The sequence below is a fragment of the Manis pentadactyla genome, chromosome 16, assembly GCF_030020395.1.
Source record: "Manis pentadactyla isolate mManPen7 chromosome 16, mManPen7.hap1, whole genome shotgun sequence".
Taxonomy (NCBI): Eukaryota; Metazoa; Chordata; class Mammalia; order Pholidota; family Manidae; genus Manis; species Manis pentadactyla.
In genome coordinates this window covers 25,762,756-25,782,599 of record NC_080034.1, presented here as the reverse complement: position 1 = coordinate 25,782,599, position 19,844 = coordinate 25,762,756, and the positions used below count along the sequence as shown (strand labels likewise).

Genomic DNA, 19,844 nt, shown 5'->3' with positions numbered 1-19,844 from the left:
CATACTTACCAAGCAAGAATAAGGAGACAAACACAGCCCTACATGGCTGCAAACTCAGATGAAGTATATATAATATGCAAATACAGTGTTTCACTGCGGGCCTTCACTGTTTTTAAGGACACTCCTTCCATGAGAATGCTCCTGTCACACTTAGCAGAACCTGCCAGGGTACGGTCTGTAACTTTCACGTCTTCTGTGGACCTCTAAATGGACTTCTCTGGTCCCTTCAGTCTCTAGACACCTAAGCCTGCTAAACAGCTACTAGATAAGCTTCAGAAATCACTTTATTGGTTTGGAAGAGTTAATCTACTCCAGAATACTTAATTTGCTCCTAGGGAGTCATCTGCTTGTTGGTAGGAAATAGATGACTAAGGAATCATTATCAACCCCACAGGATAATTCTAGCACAAGGGAGCAAATAATCCAGAGGACAACATGCACTACAAAGCTTCATTATTGTGAAATAAAGGGGGCAAGCAGCATTTTGCTTAATATTAGAGGACAAATCATGACATCACTGATCACTCTTTTATTAGTGTCACATGTTTTCCCTGAACATGATAGGATTTCTTTTCTGAATTTCATAGTAAATATTTCAGGCATAAGTCTTAAGTAATAGATTCAAATGTACCATGTTATTTATCTTGACACATGATTCTGTGTTTTATAAATTTGCAAAAGTATCATCTCATAAACTGCAACTACAAACACCTTGAGTATTTTCACCTTAATTAAGATTAAAGTACAAATCAATACATCAATAAACATGCAATTATTGAATACACCTTATAGAGAAAATGGTGTCTTGAGCACAGCTCAGTGTAGAAATGAGTGTAAGACATGCCCCCTGTCTTCACAGGTCTTAGAAAGGTAGTATTTTATTCAAACTTCTAGCACTACACATATTTGCAATAAAGAATTATATTAACAGAGCTTAAGAATTCCAGTTACTAGTCAAGAATCATATTTAAGAAAAATAGAAAATTTCCAGAAATCATTACTTAATTTTTGAGTCTAAGACTTTTAACATTTTTCAAAATACAAATTTAAGTATTTTGCCTTGTGTCAATTTGTTGTCTTAAGATTTTCATTCATGTGACTTTATTTCTATTTAAAGTTTTAATATAGTTATGCATGAAGTCAAACTTCAAGTTTTTAAGAAATGTCTCTTTTAAAAAAATCATTTAATTTTCTGTAAACTATTTAGGTCTCTTTATAAGTGAGAATGATGTCAGATTCTTGGCCCACTTTTGAGATTCTAAACCCAGATACCATTTAGACATTTTCTTCAAAGAAATCCTAAAACAAAGTTAAACAGACTGTTTTAGCAGAGCTCAGGTCTAGGTGCTGTCAGGCTAGGGAATGGGGGACAGTCACCCCTTCAGAAAGGCCCTGGCCCTCCTTAGGCCCAGCAGTTGTCATTTTCTTTGGTTAAACACCATCCGGCATTGCTCTTCTGGCTGCTGGACACCCACTGAATGGAGAGAACTCTAAAAGCAAAAACACAAAAAACACAGAAATTAAGAGATATTGTCAACAGTTTTAGACTTAAGTTTATTCCATTGTAGTTTTCTCTAAAAGGTACAGAGTTTAGGTTTGAAAGACTGAAAGTGTTTGCTTGATGTGTTTCACAATGTCAAGCATCAATTTTAGCTTTCTATGCAGGAATGGGAAAGGAAGCAAATCGCTCATTCTAATGGCAATCTCTTCCGTTTCACATGCCCGAAGGCTATGGGCCTGCCACCCACCCTTTACTTTGGCTAAAGAAGAAACCATAAATAAGGCTCTTTCAATATTCCTGGCCCCCAAGCTGGGACTTTCCATTTATAATTGCTGGGGACACTTATACCACAAGCTATAAATGTACAAAAAACAACATGGTGTTGATGGTGTGAGCCACTACTACACGTAACTAAGATTGCTAAATCTTCTGATATGTTCTGATATGTCCTTGTTATCAGCAAGGAATGAACGTGTATAGGGGTGAGGGGAGGTCAGTTTATTGCAAATAATACAAAGAGATGATTGAGGTTTAGGAGCTTGAAAATAAAGAAAAGCAACCTGTTCTGTCAATCTTAAGGGTTGGGGGAAGATTGGGAATAAGCAAAGAGATGGCGAGTCCAATTTAGACCATCAGTTTGAATGCAACAGGGCACAAAATAGGCTCCTTAGCAAGGGGATTCTTAGAAGAGTTGATAGAATTGTTAGGCAGAAAGTTTCAAGGGCCAAAGCTCAGTTAGTACAACAAAAGGTCACTTACCTGGAAATAATCCTTACACCAGGAAAGAGAGGCCTTTCTCTAGATCAAGTTCAGGCCACTATTTCCCTTCCCCAACCTACTACCTGCAAACAACTCAGGGATTTCCTAGGACTAACAGGATACTGAAAGTTATAGATCCCAAATTATGGGCTTATTGCATAGCCTCTCTATGAAGTCCTAAAAGGAAAGGATAACTCTAAACCTTTAGACTGGGGACCAATAACTTCCCACACTAAACTTAGTTTTCAGGCACCACTGTGCATCAAAAGATATCAAACTTCAGGCCAAAAGTTAGGAGAGCTTGAGGAGCATCTTTTGTAACTTCACCTTAGAGCTCAAACCCTCAAACCACCATGGCAACTTTCAAGTCACTCAATCAGCCCCTTTTTCCAAACCTGTATGATTTTCATGGAAACCTTCCTTACAGGCCAATACATTAAAAAATAAGCAGTCAGGATATTGCCAAGGCAGACCTGCCTCTTGTATAAATATTTTCCCTTGGGAAATTTGTATCCTACTCAACATGAATGCTTACTAGTCCCCACTTATGAAAATTCTTCCAAGTGGGTTCTAATAGATACCAAAAGGAATTTCACACAATGCAGCAACAAAACTCTTGAGCAGTCCACTACACGCCTCAGGGCCCTTTTCAACCCTTAACTGGAGCTGTATTACCAGGAACCCTATCTGCCTGGGAAAATGAAAACAATAAACTCACCCACTTATTTTCCACTGATACTAATTTCTGCCTCAAAAACCAAGGAGTCGAGGGGGCGGAAGATGGCGGCGTGAGTAGAGCAACGGAAATCTCCTCCCAAAACAACATATATCTATGAAAATATAACAAAGACAACCCTTCCTAGAATAAAGACCAGAGGACACAGGACAATATCCAGACCACATCCACACCTGAGAGAACCCAGCGCCTCGCGAAGGGGGTAAGATACAAGCCCCGGCCCCGCGGGAGCCGGGCGCCCCTCCCCCCAGCTCCCGGCGGGAGAAGAGCAGGCAGAGCGGGAGGGAGACGGAGCCCAGGACTGCCGAACACCCAGCCCCAGCCATCCGGGCCAGAGTGCAGGGCCCTCGATACTGGGAAAACAGGGCAGCAACAACAGTGAGCAGGCACTGGAGGCTGGGCGACAGAGGACATAAGAAAAGCGCGCGACCATTTTTTTTTTTTGCTTTTTTGCTGCTTTGTTTTGGCGAGCGCTTTTTGGAAGTCTTAAAGGGACAGGGACCCCAATATTAGGGAAACAGGGCAGAAAGACCGGTGAGCAGAGGCCTGAGGCTGGCACCGGAGAATAAAGAAAAACGAACGACCACCTTTTTTTTTTTTAAATAAAAATTTTTTTTTTTTTAATTAAAAAAATTTTTTTCTTGTTTTTTTTTGTGGTCGTTGTTTTGTTTTGGCGGGTGCTTTTTGGAAGTCTTAAAGGGGCAGGGCGGGCCACTTAATTCAGAGGTAGGGAATCCGGGACCTCTGGGCACCCTAACCCCTGGGCTGCAGGGAGCAGGGAGGCCCCTTACGGAGATAAATAGCCTCCCAGCAGCTCCTGCTCCAACGCGACTCCACCATTGTGGAGTAGCTGCCCGAGCCAGGCCACGCCCACAGCAACAGCGGAGATTAACTCCATAGCAGCCGGGCAGGAAGCAGAAACCCTGTCTGCGCGCAGCTGCGCAGCACAAGCCACTAGAGGCCGCTGTTCTCCCAGGAGAGGAGGGCCACAAACCAACAAGAAAGGAAGTCCTTCCAGCCGTCACTCGTCCCAGTTCTGCAGACTATTCCTATCACCATGAAAAGGCAAAGCTACAGGCAGACAAAGATCACAGAGACAACACCAGAGAAGGAGACAGACCTAACCAGTCTTCCTGACAAAGAATTCAAAATAAGAATCATAAACATGCTGACAGAGATGCAGAGAAATACGCAAGAAAAATGGGATGAAGTCCGGAAAGAGATCACAGATGCCAGAAAGGAGATCGCAGAAATGAAACAAACTCTGGAAGGGTTTATAAGCAGAATGGATAGAATGCAAGAGGCCATTGATGGAATTGAAATCAGAGAACAGGAACGCATAGAAGCTGACATAGAGAGAGACAAAAGGATCTCCAGGAATGAAACAATATTAAGAGAACTGTGTGACCAATCTAAAAGGAGCAATATCCGTATTATAGGGGTCCCAGAAGAAGAAGAGAGAGGCAAAGAGATGGAAAGTATCTTAGAAGAAATAATTGCTGAAAACTTCCCCACACTGGGGGAGGAAGTAATCAAACAGACCACGGAAATACACAGAACCCCCAACAGAAAGGATCCAAGAAGGGCAACACCAAGACACATAATAATTAAAATGGCAAAGATCAAGGACAAGGAAAGAGTGTTAAAGGCAGCTAGAGAGAAAAAGGTCACCTATAAAGGGAAACCCATCAGGCTAACGTCAGATTTCTCAACAGAAACCCTACAGGCCAGAAGAGAATGGCATGATATATTTAATACAATGAAACAGAAGGGCCTTGAACCAAGGATACTGTATCCAGCACGACTATCATTCAAATATGACGGTGGGATTAAACAATTCCCAGACAAACAAAAGCTGAGGGAATTTGCTTTCCACAAACCACCTCTACAGAACATCTTACAGGGACTGCTCTAGATGGGAGCACTCCTAGAAGGAGCACAGCACAAAACACCCAACATATGAAGAATCGAGGAGGAGGAACAAGAAGGGAGAGAAGAAAAGAATCTCCAGACACTGTATATAACAGCTCAATAAGCGAGCTAAGTTAGGCAGTAAGATACTAAAGAGGCTAATCTTGAACCTTTGGTAACCACGAATTTAAAGCCTGCAATGGCAATAAGTACATATCTTTCAATAGTCACCCTAAATGTTAATGGGTTGAATGCACCAATCAAAAGACACAGAGTAACAGAAAGGATAAAAAAGCAAGACCCATCTATATGCTGCTTACAAGAAACTCACCTCAAACCCAAAGACATGTACAGACTAAAAGTCAAGGGATGGAAAAACATATTTCAAGCAAACAACAGTGAGAAGAAAGCAGGGGTTGCAGTACTAATATCAGACAAAATAGACTTCAAAACAAAGAAAGTAACAAGAGATAAAGAAGGACACTACATAATGATAAAGGGCTCAGTCAAACAAGAGGATATAACCATTCTAAATATATATGCACCCAACACAGGAGTACCAGCATATGTGAAACAAATACTAACAGAACTAAAGGGGGATATAGACTGCAATGCATTCATTCTAGGAGACTTCAACACACCACTCACCCCAAAGGATAGATCCACTGGGCAGAAAATAAGTAAGGACACGGAAGCACTGAACAACACAGTAGAGCAGATGGACCTAATAGACATCTATAGAACTCTACATCCAAAAGCAGCGGGATATACATTCTTCTCAAGTGCACATGGAACATTCTCCAGAATAGACCACATACTAGGCCACAAAAAGAGCCTCAGAAAATTCCAAAAGATTGAAATCCTACCAACCAACTTTTCAGACCACAAAGGCATAAAACTAGAAATAAACTGTACAAAGAAAGCAAAGAGGCTCACGAACACATGGAGGCTTAACAACATGCTCCTAAATAATCAATGGATCAATGACCAAATCAAAATGGAGATCCAGCAATATATGGAAACAAATGACAACAACAACACTAAGCCCCAACTTCTGTGGGACACAGCAAAAGCAGTCTTAAGAGGAAAGTATATAGCAATCCAAGCATATTTAAAAAAGGAAGAGCAATCCCAAATGAATGGTCTAATGTCACAATTATCGAAATTGGAAAAAGAAGAACAGATGAGGCCTAAGGTCAGCAGAAGGAGGGACATAATAAAGATCAGAGAAGAAATAAATAAAATTGAGAAGAATAAAACAATAGCAAAAATCAATGAAACCAAGAGCTGGTTCTTCGAGAAAATAAACAAAATAGATAAGCCTCTAGCCAGACTTATTAAGAAGAAAAGAGAGTCAACACAAATCAACAGTATCAGAAACGAGAAAGGAAAAATCACGACGGACCCCACGGAAATGCAAAGAATTATTGGAGAATACTATGAAAACCTATATGCTAACAAGCTGGGAAACCTAGGAGAAATGGACAACTTCCTAGAAAAATATAACCTTCCAAGATTGACCCAGGAAGAAACAGAAAATCTAAACAGACCAATTACCAGCAATGAAATTGAAGAGGTAATCAAAAAACTACCAAAGAACAAAACCCCTGGGCCAGATGGATTTACCTCGGAATTTTATCAGACATACAGGGAAGACATAATACCCATTCTCCTTAAAGTTTTCCAAGAAATAGAAGAGGAGGGGATACTCCCAAACTCATTCTATGAAGCTAACATCACCCTAATACCAAAACCAGGCAAAGACCCCACCAAAAAAGAAAACTACAGACCAATATCCCTGATGAACGTAGATGCAAAAATACTCAACAAAATATTAGCAAACCGAATTCAAAAATACATCAAAAGGATCATACACCATGACCAAGTGGGATTCATTCCAGGGATGCAAGGATGGTACAACATTCGAAAGTCCATCAACATCATCCACCACATCAACAAAAAGAAAGACAAAAACCACATGATCATCTCAATAGATGCTGAAAAAGCATTTGACAAAGTTCAACATCCATTCATGTTAAAAACTCTCAGCAAAATGGGAATAGAGGGCAAGTACCTCAACATAATAAAGGCCATCTATGATAAACCCACAGCCAACATTATATTGAACAGCGAGAAGCTGAAAGCATTTCCTCTGAGATCGGGAACTAGACAGGGATGCCCACTCTCTCCACTGTTATTTAACATAGTACTGGAGGTCCTAGCCACGGCAATCAGACAAAATAAAGAAATACAAGGAATCCAGATTGGTAAAGAAGAAGTTAAACTGTCACTATTTGCAGATGACATGATACTGTACATAAAAAACCCTAAAGACTCCACCCCAAAACTACTAGAACTGATATCGGAATACAGCAAAGTTGCAGGATACAAAATCAACACACAGAAATCTGTGGCTTTCCTATATACTAACAATGAACCAACAGAGAGAGAAATCAGGAAAACAACTCCATTCACAATTGCATCAAAAAAAATAAAATACCTAGGAATAAACCTAACCAAGGAAGTGAAAGACTTATACTCTGAAAACTACAAGTCACTCTTAAGAGAAATTAAAGGGGACACTAACAGATGGAAACTCATCCCATGCTCGTGGCTAGGAAGAATTAATATCGTTAAAATGGCCATCCTGCCCAAAGCAATATACAGATTTGATGCAATCCCTATGAAACTACCAGCAACATTCTTCAATGAACTGGAACAAATAATTCAAAAATTCATATGGAAACACCAAAGACCCCGAATAGCCAAAGCAATCCTGAGAAAGAAGAATAAAGCAGGGGGGATCTCACTCCCCAACTTCAAGCTCTACTATAAAGCCATAGTAATCAAGACAATTTGGTACTGGCACAAGAGCAGAGCCACAGACCAATGGAACAGACTAGAGAATCCAGACATTAACCCAGACATATATGGTCAATTAATATTTGATAAAGGAGCCATGGACATACAATGGCGAAATGACAGTCTCTTCAACAGGTGGTGCTGGCAAAACTGGACAGCTACATGTAGGAGAATGAAACTGGACCATTGTCTAACCCCATATACAAAAGTAAACTCAAAATGGATCAAAGACCTGAATGTAAGCCATGAAACCATTAAACTCCTGGAAGAAAACATAGGCGAAAACCTGTTAGACATAAACATGAGTGACCTCTTCTTGAACATATCTCCCTGGGCAAGGAAAACAACAGCAAAAATGAGTAAGTGGGACTATATTAAGCTGAAAAGCTTCTGTACAGCAAAAGACACCATCAATAGAACAAGAAGGATCCCTACAGTATGGGAGAATATATTTGAAAATGACACATCCGATAAAGGCTTGACGTCCAGAATATATAAGGAGCTCTCACGCCTCAACAAACAAAAAACAAATAACCCAATTAAAAAATGGGCAGAGGAACTGAACAGACAGTTCTCCAAAAAAGAAATACAGATGGCCAACAGACACATGAAAAGATGCTCCACATCGCTAATTATCAGAGAAATGCAAATTAAAACTACAATGAGGTATCACCTCACACCAGTAAGGATGGCTGCCATCCAAAAGACAAACAACAACAAATGTTGGCGAGGCTGTGGAGAAAGGGGAACCCTCCTACACTGCTGGTGGGAATGTAAGTTAGTTCAACCATTGTGGAAAGCAGTATGGAGGTACATCAAAATGCTCAAAACAGACTTACCATTTGACCCAGGAATTCCACTCCTAGGAATTTACCCTAAGAATGCAGCAATCAAGTTTGAGAAAGACAGATGCACCCCTATGTTTATTGCAGCACTATTTACAATAGCCAAGAATTGGAAGCAACCTAAATGTCCATCAATAGATGAATGGATAAAGAAGATGTGGTACATATACACAATGGAATACTACTCAGCTATAAGAAAAGGGCAAATCCAATCATTTGCAGCAACATGGATGGAGCTGGAGGGTATTATGCTCAGTGAAACAAGCCAAGCGGAGAAAGAGAAATACCAAATGATTTCACTTATCTGTGGAATATAAGAACAAAGGAAAAACTGAAGGAACAAAACAGCAGCAGAATCACAGAACTCAAGAATGGACTAACAGGTACCAAAGGGAAAGGGACTGGGGAGGATGGGTGGGTAGGGAGGGATAAGGGGGGGAGAAGTAGGGGGGTTTTAAGATTAACATGCATGGGGGGGTAGGAGAAAAGGGAGGGCTGTACAACACAGAGAAGGCAAGTAGTGATTCTACAACATTTTGCTATGCTGATGGACAGTGACTGTAAAGGGGTTTATAGGGGAGACCTGGTATAGGGGAGAGCCTAGTAAACATAATATTCGTCATGTAAGTGTAGATTAGTGATAGCAAAAAAAAAAAAAAAAAAAAAAAAAGGGCAGTTCCTGTGTGGTAACCTCCAACGAGTTCTACACAAGGGTATAAAGGGCATATAAAAGTGTAGGCAAAGGGTCTGTTTGTGTTTATACAGAGGATCAAAGCCTAATTGGGCTACCCCGAAAATGAACTAAGATACGATATGAAAAAGAACTTCCAACATCTGCACCCTCTGGAAGACTCATGCCAGAAGATGATCATCAAAAAACCCCAACAAAGATCCACGCACTGCTACAGCTGTAGATGCACTCATCCCACCAGTTCCTGGACCTGCCATGGGAATGAGGAAGGACATATCTAAGCTGGCCTGTGCATACAGTAAAACAACAAAATTGGACTGGATCTATACTGTTGGAACTCAACCAAGAATTTGGAGAAGTGCAAATTGTAGCGCTCCAAAGTCTTACAACTACAAACTATTTATTGTTAAAAGAACATATGGCATGTGAACAGTCCCCAGGAATGGGTTGTTTTAATTTGTCTGATTTCTCTCAGACTGTTCAAGTTCATTTGGACAATATCCACCATATCATAGACAAGTTTTCACAAATGCCTAAGGTGCCTAACTGGTTTTCTTGGTTTCACTGCAGATGGCTGGTAATTACAGATATGCTTTGGTTATGTAACTATACTCCTATTATGTTAATGTGTGTGTGCAATTTAAGTAGTAGCTTAAAACCTATACATGCTGAAGTTACTCTACTAGAAGATATGTCAAAGAAATAATCAATCTTCCCATGTTTTCTTCCGCCTGCTACTTCTATAGCTTTTCTTCTTCCTTCCTAATTACAACCCTTAAATAGAATTCGTGCCTCATATCAAATTTACCGAGTATCATAATTCTTCCAAGTGGTAAAGATACCTCAAGACAAATGCTGGGCATAGAAGCCACAGGGCATAAATATGCAAAGAAGTAAAAAGCTAACTTTTTCAAACAATAAGGCTTCTCTCTCACTTACCAACTTCACATTTCCCTGTATGGCCCCGGAAGATGACTGGTTAGCCAGAGACGGGTAAGATTCCTCAAGGGAGGAACAACCTAAGACAGGCACAGTCGCAGGGGGGCCATCAGGTGAGAAATTGGGGATCAACAGAGGTGAGGCTTAGAACCTCACCCCCCCGTTCTGAGAGAAATCTTCTGCATACGTGGATGTTTTATTGCCCTGGTCTAGCTTGGATTAACACATAGTCTACAGGCACACACCTGATCATCTACATGTGCTCTCTTACAACACTAAACTATGTTTTCTACCTTTATCTTGTACCTACCTACCACTTCAGCATTTTATTAAAAATAATAATAATAAAGAGAGAAATGTGGTATCCACATATAAATCAAGTATAAAAACCAAATGAGTATTCATATTTGAACTGACTGTTTATAGTTCATAATGCATGAGCAAAACCGAAAGTTTCTGTGATGACTGCCCTTGTACTGTTCACTATGTAACTTATTCATTATGTAAGAATTTGTTCTACATGTAAAAACTTGTTTGTTATGCCTCAGAAGATTGGAGACTGACAAAAATTAGGCTTGGGGTGGAATAATGATTGTGCATTGAGCATTGACTCCCCTATACAGAATTTTATTGTCGTTAACAACCATTTGATCAATAAATATGAGAGATGCCCTCACAAAAAAAAAAAAAAAAAAAAAAAAAGGACAGACTTCCAATGGTAAAATAAATAAGTAACCGGGATGTAATGTATAGCATAAGGAATATAGTCAAGATATTGTAACAGCCTGGTAGGGTGATAGCTGGAACCTAGAATTATGTATATAAATGTTCTACCACTGTGTTGTACACTTGAAACTCATGTAATGTAATACTGTGTGTCAACTACCCTTCAATAAAAAATAATTATTAAAAAAAAAAAAAAAAAAAAAAAAAAAAACCAAGGAGTCTTTTTCTTATGTGGACTAAATACCTATTTGATTCTCCCAGCTAATTGGACCGGGACCTGTACCCTAGTCCATCTGGCCCCAGACATCGACATAGTCCCCAATAACCAATCACTGACCATTCCTCTGTCCTCTCACGTAAGAGCTAAATGAGCTATACAGTTCATTCCTTTCTTAACAGGCTTAGGAATCACCACAGGACTAAGCTCTCGCACAGCTGGACTAACTGTCTCGCTGTCCTATTACGAAAGCCTGTCCAAAGATTTTTCTGACAGCCTAAAAGAAATTGCCCAAAGTATTATAACTGTTCAAAATCAGACAGACTCCTTAGCAGCAGTCATGCTTCAAACAGAAGAGGATTAGACCTGTTGACTGCTGAAAAGAGAGGCCTATGTCTCTTTCTAGAAGAAGAATGTTGTTTTTATGCTAACCAGTCTGGCCTAGTTAGAGACACTGTCCAAAAGCTTTCTGAACGTGCCTCCAGAATCTGACAACAACTATCAGAATCGTGGGGCAACTGGTCCCAGATATGGAGCTGGGCATCCTGGTTGCTTCCCTTGGCAGGACCCCTGCTTCTCCTAGGAGGCTTCTCCTAGCCCTACTATTTGGACCATGCTTACTAAATCTCATAACTAAATTTGTTTCTTCCAGACTAAAGTCCATTGAGGCCAAAGTCCTGTTGTCACAAGGATTCAAGCCCTTGCCAACTGATGAATCAGCTGTCTTCCTGGGACCCATTGATGGGCACCCTTACTCTCCTACTCTCCACCAACCTGACAGCAAGCAGAGGGACCCAAATGACCACACTGTCCCTCATTAGCAGGAAGCAGCCAGAGCGGTCATCACCCCTCATCCCAATGATTTGGGTCCCAACTGCTTGAAGGGGGAATGTTAGGCAGAAAGACAGAAATGAGCAGGATGAAAAGGAGAAAGGACCCCCCAAACATGACTCAGGGAGTTGATCAGATAGAACCAGAAAGCCAGAAATGACTCAAAGAGTTAATCAGATGAAGCCACAGGGCCCAAGAGTGACTCAGGAAATGTCCAGGGTCCCCCCAGATGATAAACATCAGAGGCACAGGCACAGCATAGCCCCTGCCCCCATTTCAACAATCAGAACAAGCCTAGAGAGCTGACCACTGTCAATCAAGGTCCCTCTGCCCTGCCAAAACAACATAAAAGAAGCCTCAGAATGAGCATCCACGCCTGCAGGCGGCCCGCTCTCCTATCTCAGGCAGGCCCACTCTGCTACTCTGTGCAGAGTGTATTAAAACTTACTTTGCTTTCTTGACTTTGGTCTCTTATCTCACTGTATCTGACTTCCCTGCAACACCGAGCCGAGTCCTTTCCTTTCCAATAGAACGAGTTGCAAGGTTTCCGTGGTCTCCCTGAAGTTGCTCCACAGAATTGTGGAGTTTCCATGGACTCCACAATTTTGTGTGTGTGAAGAGGTGGGTACTTTTCTAGAAAGGGGATCCAAATCCCCAAGTAGGTAAAAAGGAAAAAAACCAACCAAACAAACAAAACCCCACTATGTTAGCAGAAGTATGCTTGCTTTTACAAGAGAACTGAAGGTCTTCTTATGAATGCTCAAAATGGAATAGCCCCCAGTGCCAGCAACACTGCTGCCCAATCATGGATCCCGGAAAGCTTTGTAGTATTTCCTTGTTTGGTTCTTAATGGGAGAGCACTGACATTAGTTTCTTAACACCCTTTGAGCTAAAATAAAACAATTGGGCTGTTGTAAAACTATTGGAGATTCTAACATTTGATTTTTGCTGCTACAAGTATATTTCTTTGGGGGAGTTGATATCCTTGCACTCAACAAAAGAATGTTCAGAATATGCCCTGGCAACCTGGCCCTTCCCATTGCCTATGAAAGCTTGGTAATTTAAAGGTCATTCCCTGCATTTTTTTGATTGTCCCATTTTTTAACTTATTAAAACAAGTCCAATAATTAAATAGTTTTAATTGATCTCTTTCTAGAATAAGAATTATGACATAAAACGCCCTTTGAGATCATGAGAATTCACTTAGACCTATTCTTTTAACAGCTGAGATCACATTTCTTTAAAAAAAATGGTGGTGTTGTATCAGAACAGAAATAAGATGTATATAGAACAGTCAAACAAATACAACTAATAGAACTCTCAGTGAGGAAGAAAGTACTGGGCAAAATCCTGCTTAAAGAACTGGTCGGAATTACTGTTCTCTAAGGTTAGGTTTCATGTGGTTTTGACAAACTGCATCCTGCTTGTGTGAAAAGGCATTCTTGTGTCCTTTTGCTGCTGGGAAAACAGCTGGATGCTGCGCAGCCCTCGGCGACATTGTGATATGATATCTAACTCGGTGTATTTGCCATCGCAGTGTTTGGCGAGTGTAAATTCTAGCCCTGATTTTCATTTTTATAGTAAAACTATTGCTGAGCAACTCTGTGAAGGGTGTTTTGATTTCCCTTTCACTGTAGGATTTTGAGAGCTCTTCATCACTGCCAGTTACTTGTACTCAAAATAGAAGTGCAAAAGAAATCCAGGAAAAATGCTGAACTGTGCATATTTGTGAGTAATACAATATTGTCTGTGTCACTTATGCACTTACATAAATCCTATTGAAATGTCACCCAAGAGTTTTATTTTATCCCTCCATTCATTAGCCTTATATCAAGAGTAAATCAAAGCACAAAGTGTAATGCGAATAGCCTTGATATTGCAATGCTTAATTCCTGAGTTTCACCCTTGGTTTAATAACACTTTTAAAAAAATCACATTTAAGCACATTTTATGTCAAAATGATTTCCAAACATTTGGAATTAAATTGAGCTTTTCCTTATTCCCCAGGACAGTGGTCCTCAAAGTGTGGTTTCCAGACCAGTAGTTTCAGCAGAACTTGTTAAAATGCAAATCCTTGAGCCCCTCTTTCGACCTCCTGGAGCAGGACTCAAGGGGTGAAGCCCGTATCCTGTGTTTTCACAAGCCCAACCCCACCCTGAGGTGATTCTAAGGCTCGTACCAGCTTGGGAGCTACTGGTCTAGGAGAACAGACCGACAGAAACACGGAAGAGTTAAATGACTGGAATATTCAGTGATGGGAATATTCAGGTCAGAGGCAGGAATGAGGCCATAGCCTTTTCGTTTTTGATCACTGTCTTTACTGTTTCCTTCCATGCCATTGCTTCCCCAATGGACAAAGGGCTATGACTTGTCTCCAAAATGGATGGCTCAGTTGTGGACCCACAGGAGTGCCTTTCTGGGAAACAAGCCCAACATCAAGGCCATGTTTATTTAACCCAGTGAACAAGATCAAAATTGGCAAATTGATTGAGGAGTTCCTTAACCCTGTAAATGGTGGAAACACTGCTAGTAGGTCCTGGTTTTGTGATAATAGAGTAGATACAGAATTAAGGGATTAAGGGATTATCTTCTAAATCTGGTCCCATTGAAGGCACCTGTTAAATTCAAGCATATGTGAGGAAATCGGCAGCTCATCTCTAGTAATTAAAACAAAGGATTAGACTACATATCAAATTTGAAAGTTAGGCTATTCAAAATTCTGAAAACACTTACCTGTTTTGGTACTGGGTCTAGAAGACTACAGTCATATTTATAAAATATTAAAATAATACATATTTGAATCTCTAACAGAGCAAGCCACCTGAAAGAAAAAAACTGTTACTTGGTTGTGAAAGATGCATAAATATATACCAATAGAGAATATCTAGAAAACATACATATTTTCAGAGCAAATATGCTCTTCTTTGAAATACAAACTTTAACCATTCAAAGGATAGACTAGGGAAAAACTTAACTCTCTTCTTTTATAATAATGTCTTTTATAGAACTCTCTTCTTTTCCAATACCACAGGGTAGTGGAAATGATTAAATTGCTTTAAAATGTATCTAAAATGCCTAGCCAGTGGAAGAACTCAATACATGAGAGCTCATATCTTCTAAGGTTTAGATCTGTGCTTTTCAGTATGGTAGCTATTAGGTACACATGGCTATAAGAGTTTAAATACATTAAAATTTAACAAAACAAAAAATTTCAGTTTCTCAGTTGCACTAGTCATAATTCAAGTGCTCAATAGCCATATGTGGACAGTACATATATAGGACATTTCCATGATTGCACAAGTTCTACTGACAGTCTTATCTGAGCTAGACCCTTACTGCCCACTGGGAATGATTGCCTGAATGTTCTATAGGCACCTCAAATTCCTCATAACTACCAAATTTATGCTTCCTTTTATAATTCTTCACTCAGATGTCTGCAAGCTTTTTGATCACTTACCCCGATAATAAAATATTTGAGCATATCCTACAATATATTGATACTCATTTATTTATAAAGTACATACACGCAGTACCGTATTCGGTTCTTATATGCTTGGTAAGTCACATATAATTAGAAACTCAACAATTGAGGAAAGCATAAATGGAATTCTATTTTTTCTTGCATTGTGTTGCTCTGAGCTCTCCTCAGGATGAGCAAACCCTTTTACGGTCATACCCCTTAATGAATATAACTAGTCTAACAGTTCAGAAAGTTGGAAAGCATTGTAGATCTGATCTTTTTTTTCACCCTCCATTTTCAAATAAGCATTGAGTCCTTTTGTTTCATCTTCTAAATACTTCCTCAATCCTTCTCCTTATCGTCTAATTTCTGTCCTCTGTTTTTACCCTCTTATGTCCTCCACTACTCTCTCAGTGTAGTTCATCATCATTTACTTCCTGGATTACTGAATCAGTTTAACTTCTAGATTGGTCTCTTTGCTTCCAGTTTCACTTATATTCACACATCTTTGAATCTTCACTGTTTCTTGATTTAATGAGTGAATAAATATGAATAATCTATATTCATATCAGATAACTATATTTGTTTCCCACTAGTATTCTTGAACTATCCTGGCTATATTTTATTTTTGATGACAGACACTGGAATAAAGAAAGAGAGTGCATCATATGACTATCTGGACCCCGTATTCCATGCAGAGGACTAACAGATGCAAAACTCCAGAGGGAGGGAATAAGAAACAAAGAGGAGGCTAGTGTTGCTGGAGATGAGCAAGAAAGGGAGAATGCCAGAGAAATATCCCAGGCCTGGGGAGAGCCTTGAGAGTGTGTGTTAAAGACTCCATTTTATTCTGTGAAATGATGGGAATCCATTGGATAGTTCTGAGCAAATCTGACAAGTTTTGAAAGGATCAATCTGACTACTACTACTTTTGTGAACAAAATACAAGGTGATATGAATGGAAGCAAGGAGACTGATCAGGAAGACATTATGATTTTCCAGACAATAGAAAGTGGTGACTTGGGCCAGGATGACAGAAATAGTCATGAGCCATAGTTACAGTCTGTATATACTCTGTAGGACACACTAATGGTTTGCATCATAGATGTGAAGGACAGGATTCTGACCTGAGGAAATGAAGGACACAGCTGCTATTTACCTCAGCAACGGGGAAGACTAAAGCAAGAGCAGGTTGAGGAGATGTCACCTAGAGGTCAGTTTTGGCCCTGTAAGTATAGCTTGATACAGACCAGGGCCTTGGAGACATCCAGTGGAGATGCTGAGCGGAAGCTGGGTAAATAAGCCTGGTGTTTAGGAGGAGGGATTCAGTCAGGACTGGAGATAAAAGAGGGATCAAATACAGAGTCATCATGATTTAGACAAGTATTCAGAGCCATGAGACACTCCAAAATTTGGAGGTCAGGAAGGGGAGGAAAATGAGCAAAGGAGACCGAGTAGAAGACACCAGAGGGGTAGAATAACAAAGGAGAGGTGGTATTTCCAAAGTCCTGTGAACAAAGTGTTTCATGGAAACATATCAAATGGAAAATGTGACACGGAGTACCAACATGTTAAATTAAGTTAAAGTTCCCACTTACATAAAATGACCAGTTCTTCCCAGTATATAGCTCCCTTCCTAGAACTGGATGAGCTCATTCTCAGAGAACTAAGCTGACATTTTCAGTTAGTAGAATAAGCGGTGACTCTTCAGTATTCATTGTTTACCTGACAGCACTAGAAAAATCCTGGCTAATTTTGCATTTGTGAACTATAAAACAATTCTGTTGGTCCCATGTTATCCAAACAAATCCTACATTTTTATGACTGTTTTTAGCCCCTCTCCAGCATTCACTTGCTATGGACAGGTGCACTGCTCTGAGCTCAGCCCCCCGCAGTCCAGAACCCGTGGCACTCTCCCTCTCAGGCCCCCAGAGGAGACACACTGCAACCAACAATAAAGACAATAAACAGTTGGGTGGGGTGGGGGCTCTCCCCAGGGAGAAGGCACTTTAGGCACAGGGATCACCTGTTCCAAGGCACAGACTTACAAGGGCCCCTGGAACATCTAGGGGCTGCAAGTTTACTGCTGGCAGGAGGTAAGGTGATGAGAGACAGAGCTGGACAGGGCAGCAGCTGCTCCACGGAAGGGGCCGAGTGTGGCACGTTACAGCGCTGGGACTTAGATATTGAAAGGCTGCAGAGTGAGTGAATAAATTTTGCTTCTTGAAAAATTATGCCTATGTGTGAAAACGAAGTTTCTTTAAGCATTATTACACGAAAGAGGCCCTCAATCAGTACTTCCTCTATCACGCAAATGAGTACTGTAAACAAGACCAATGTTCACAAGCTAGTTAAGAGTACGAATTTAAGCATTTTAGAAATTCTATGTATATTTTGACTAGAAATAATTATAAATAATGTTTATTAATTCATTAAGATAATTTTCCACTAGAATCTGTGAGGCCGCATTTCCTTAACTAACTTCAGTCCCTGTGATGTCCTTAAAAATCATAAAACTGCATCTCCTATAAGGTAAAATTCATTATAATTCATGCTTTTGATCAATTCACACTGTGCATTAGTGAGGTTTTAATAGTTTCCTTCTTTTATTTTTAGTGTTAAGTTAGTTTAGTTACTAAGTTAGTATTAGTTATTAAAATAGTATAAAGACTAATACTACATATCAGTTCTAAACATTCTGATATCCTAGTTAAAGGAAAAGATGAATTAATAATACTGATAATGTGCTAAAAATTGTATTTTCTCCAAATCTAAATATTTGGATATTCTAGCAAAACTACCTCAACCATACACTAAAGCCAATTAAAAAAATTTTTTTTTGCATTTACCATGTTAATGTATTTTTTTCAGTATATAAAATATCAGAAAGTAACATATATGTACCTGTGACATTAAAAGCTTTTTATGTCAAACAAAATGGGCATCATAAATTTGTGTTTTTACAGACACTCTCTAGAAGCAAGCTGAGCTATGTTCATGTTAGGAATGTTTTCTTAATTCTAATGTCAAAACAGTGAAAATAATGAGGCTTATTATTTATAACAGATTAAGTTTTTACACTTACAAGAACATTACACATCTACAAATAAAGCTCATTAAAATATAAACATGTTGAAAATTCCATAAATACTTAATACTTGTGTATCTTCCCCATTTGTGGATAAATGTTCAAGGAATGCTACACAGACACTGAAGACACAAAATCTGACAAAACACACTGCTAGTAATGCACATGGAGAGGTGGAAAAAGTCACAACATAGGATAGAGGTGACAAAGAGAAGGCTATGGAAAATTAGAGTTGGAGAGGGCACTATGACCTGGAGTAAATGATGCTGAGCTTATATGGAGGAAATCTGAGCTGGACCTTGACAGAGGACAGGCTTTAAATAAATAGATGTTGAATGAGGGCATTCCAGGCCCTAAATAATGGCAGAGAGCATGAGCAAGGGGAGAATGGGCAATGTAGTAAGAGGACAGCTGGTAGAACCTCTGGGGAGGGCACTCCCAGATGCTCAGAAAGGTACGGTTGGTGTCAGATTATGGAGAGCCTGAAGTTCTAGGCAAATGAGTTTGGCCTGCAGGCAGTGGCACCAGAGTTTTAACGAGCGTGAGAGTCGGAGATGATTATTTAAGGAAAATTAATTTGTATGCAGTGAGTAAAATGGATTGAAAGAAGAGGTAATACAGCCAGGGTCAAGGGGCAGGAAACCATAATGACGCCTGCTGATGAGGAGGAAGACCTTGTTTTGGAGGTGGGAGTGAACATAGGAGGCCATGAAGATGGGGGGAGCAGAGGGCGGCTCTGAAAGGCCAGGTGTCTAGGAGAACAGTGATACACTGAAAACAAACAGACATCCTGAAGGAACAATATGATTATAGGAAATTAATGAATTTAGTTTTAGATGTCTTGATTTTGAGTCTGAATCCTTCTCTCACTTTTAAAAAGAAAAACTCTATTTTTTCCTACTACAAGGCATTGTGGGCAATGCCAGCATTGGCTGGAAAACTGCCATGGTTGCCAGGAACAGGGGCTCTGAAGTATATTTCTAGTCGCTACCAGCTGCAGCTTATGAAAACAGAATGATCTTGCCCCGGAATTCACAGAAGGCAGCACACAGCCATACTTCCTCAGGCATCCTGCACTGAAGCATGTCTATTCAAGTTAAAGGGGAAGTACTTTTCCCACAAACTCATTCCCCTAAGACATCTTTTAGGAAAATAAAATCAATTTGGTGGCAGGGGGGCAAAATAATCTAGACCAGTGATTGTCAAACTAGACTGTGCATCAGAATCACATGGTAGGCTTGTTAAAATATAGATTATTTGGCTCTGTTCCCAAAGTTT

General features: G+C 39.9%; 1 protein-coding gene across 4 annotated transcripts in view; it reads right to left on the bottom strand.

Moving 5' to 3' along the window:
* Positions 1–210: 210 nt before the first annotated feature.
* Positions 211–19,844, bottom strand: part of LOC118933274 (24-hydroxycholesterol 7-alpha-hydroxylase) — a 90,988-nt gene continuing 71,354 nt past the window's right edge. Inside the window, exons 10-11 of one of the 4 annotated variants that reach the window (XM_036927397.2) lie at positions 14,752–14,839; positions 211–1,490 (exon numbers count right to left, since the gene is read on the bottom strand). In XM_036927397.2, the coding sequence (XP_036783292.2) occupies positions 14,789–14,839 (51 nt within the window). In that variant the 3' untranslated portion in view covers positions 211–1,490; positions 14,752–14,788. The remainder of the gene's footprint in view (positions 1,491–14,751; positions 14,840–19,844) is intronic. The other 3 variants (XM_057494398.1, XM_036927396.2, XM_057494397.1) reach the window with 3 other exon arrangements.